We start from the raw sequence: 2,056 nt of genomic DNA, 5'->3' as shown, positions 1-2,056 counted from the left end.
TTTACTTTCACTATCTCATCTCATTTCATCTGGAGTTTTTACTACATTCTCATCTCAAGGCGTGCAGCTAAAGCCACAGTCGAAGATGCAAGTAGCATCTTTAAAGTTGTCGGTTAAAGAAGATAATTAAAGCTATTCTCCACGCGGCACCGCCGCACCGCTTGCACTGCAGATAAGTGAGACAACTCATCACGGCACCATCAGACCTATAAATATACACTCCCTGTTATTTACTTTCACTATCTCATCTCATTTCATCTGGAGTTTTTACTACATCCTCATCTCTCAATTTCTTCAATTGAGATCTATCTGGTTTTAGAATAAGTGCTCTATCATGGCTCAAAATCTTCGGGCTGGTGATCCTCAGCACCAGGACCGTAACCACACCCAGAGTTACACTCAGGCAGGTCAGTCTAATCCGAATCAGAAGGCAGGGCTGCTGGATAAAATCAAAGCATCTCTTCCCGGAGGCCAGACTCAAACTGCTCATTCGAATCCGAATCAGAAGCCGGGGCTTGTGGATCAAATCAAAGCGAAGATTCCCGGAGGCCAGACTCAGACTGCTCATTCTAGTTCAGCTCAGAAGCCGGGTCTCGTGGATAAATTCAAAGACATGCTGCCCGGAAAACAGACTCAAACTGGTAATTACAATCGAAATCAGAAGCCCGGGCTGGTGGATAAAATCAAAGCGAAGATTCCCGGAGGGCAGAGCAAGTAATGGGGAAGGTGAAGCGCGAGAGGAATAGCAGAAGCATGTGCATTGATGTTACCGTTAAAAATAAGGCTCCGGCTATCCCTCCCTGAAGCTTTTCTGTTGCGAATTGACCTACAATCAGTATCTTCATACGAATAGTTTGCTAGTTTGCTTGTGAAGCCTATCAATATTTAAGGTGTTTTTGATCTATTAATGGGGCGGGATGTATATGTTTATTGTTGGAGGTGTTTTTGATCTATTAATGGGGCGGGATGTATATGTTTATTGTTGGATAATGTCTATGGCTGGACAAGGTACTTGCTTAACTTGCTTAAATCCCATTTCATAATGGGCAGGCTGCACATTAATGGGCGATAGCACAATCAATATTGGTCAATATTGGTTGGTTGTAGTGTTATACATGTCCATTTGTAATTTATAGATTTCAGAATGTTTTGGTAATTTGATAATATCAAAGTAATTTATGTTTGATTTTATTTTTGTTTATCAAGAATACCATAGAGAAGATGTGGGTTTGTATGTTCAAAGTAATTTAGGTTTGATTTTATTTTTGTTTATCAAATTTTTAAGTTAAAGTACTATAGAGAAGATGTTGGATTGTATGTTCTTCTTTATTCTTGAAGTATATATTTTATAACTAAATAAATTTTTTATAAGGCTCTAAGTCAATATAACAATATTTACAGTTACAATGGCATCACATTAAAAATATTTATCAAAGCATTATTAATTCACCATGTTACTAATAATATTTATCAAAACAATATTAGCTCATCATATTACTACCATGAATTTGAATCTAGATTGGAAAGATAGTTCAATCATTCTACCCAACCAATAGAGACAACTCTAATTGCCATTTTTAAAAAATGTATTTATGTTAAGTTCATATATTTACTTATTCTACCCAACCAATAGAGACAACTCTAATTGCCATTTTTTAAAATGTATTTATGTTAAGCTCATATATTTACTCTTTTTATAATTAATAATAATAATAATGGATTTCAGAGATCTGTGGTTTGAGTTTCTTGAGTTTTTGATCGGAGAATCCACAGTAAGAGAATTTTTACACCAACGTTTCAAATCCCAAATGGGATCCATCATCAGGGCTAAGGTAAAGATGATAAAAGAAGAGCAAGATGAGCTCTTCTTTTTATCCTTACTCTATAATAATTTAAACTATAGTTTAGTTAATTTTTAAAATTTTGAAGTATTTTGACATTATGATAATCAACATTTATTCACATTTATAAACCATTTAATTTATATAACTACACTATTTATAATACATTTTAAAATTTAATTTTAACACTATGATAATTAACATTTATTCACATT

At 34.3% G+C, this 2,056-nt stretch overlaps 1 protein-coding gene across 1 annotated transcript; it reads left to right on the top strand.

The window, feature by feature from the left end:
- The first annotated feature begins 232 nt into the window (after nucleotides 1–232).
- On the top strand, nucleotides 233–1,191 carry LOC149247582 (uncharacterized). The gene has a single exon (XM_089458251.1). The coding sequence runs from the start codon at nucleotides 335–337 to the stop codon at nucleotides 716–718; it is 384 nt and encodes a 127-aa protein (XP_089314377.1). The 5' UTR covers nucleotides 233–334; the 3' UTR covers nucleotides 719–1,191.
- Nucleotides 1,192–2,056: the final 865 nt, after the last annotated feature.

Source organism: Pinus tabuliformis, chromosome 7 (genome assembly GCF_031772625.1).
Source record: "Pinus tabuliformis cultivar Carrire ecotype Pingquan chromosome 7, CPIR1, whole genome shotgun sequence".
Classification (NCBI taxonomy): domain Eukaryota; kingdom Viridiplantae; phylum Streptophyta; class Pinopsida; order Pinales; family Pinaceae; genus Pinus; species Pinus tabuliformis.
This window is presented reverse-complemented; position numbering and strand designations above follow the sequence as displayed.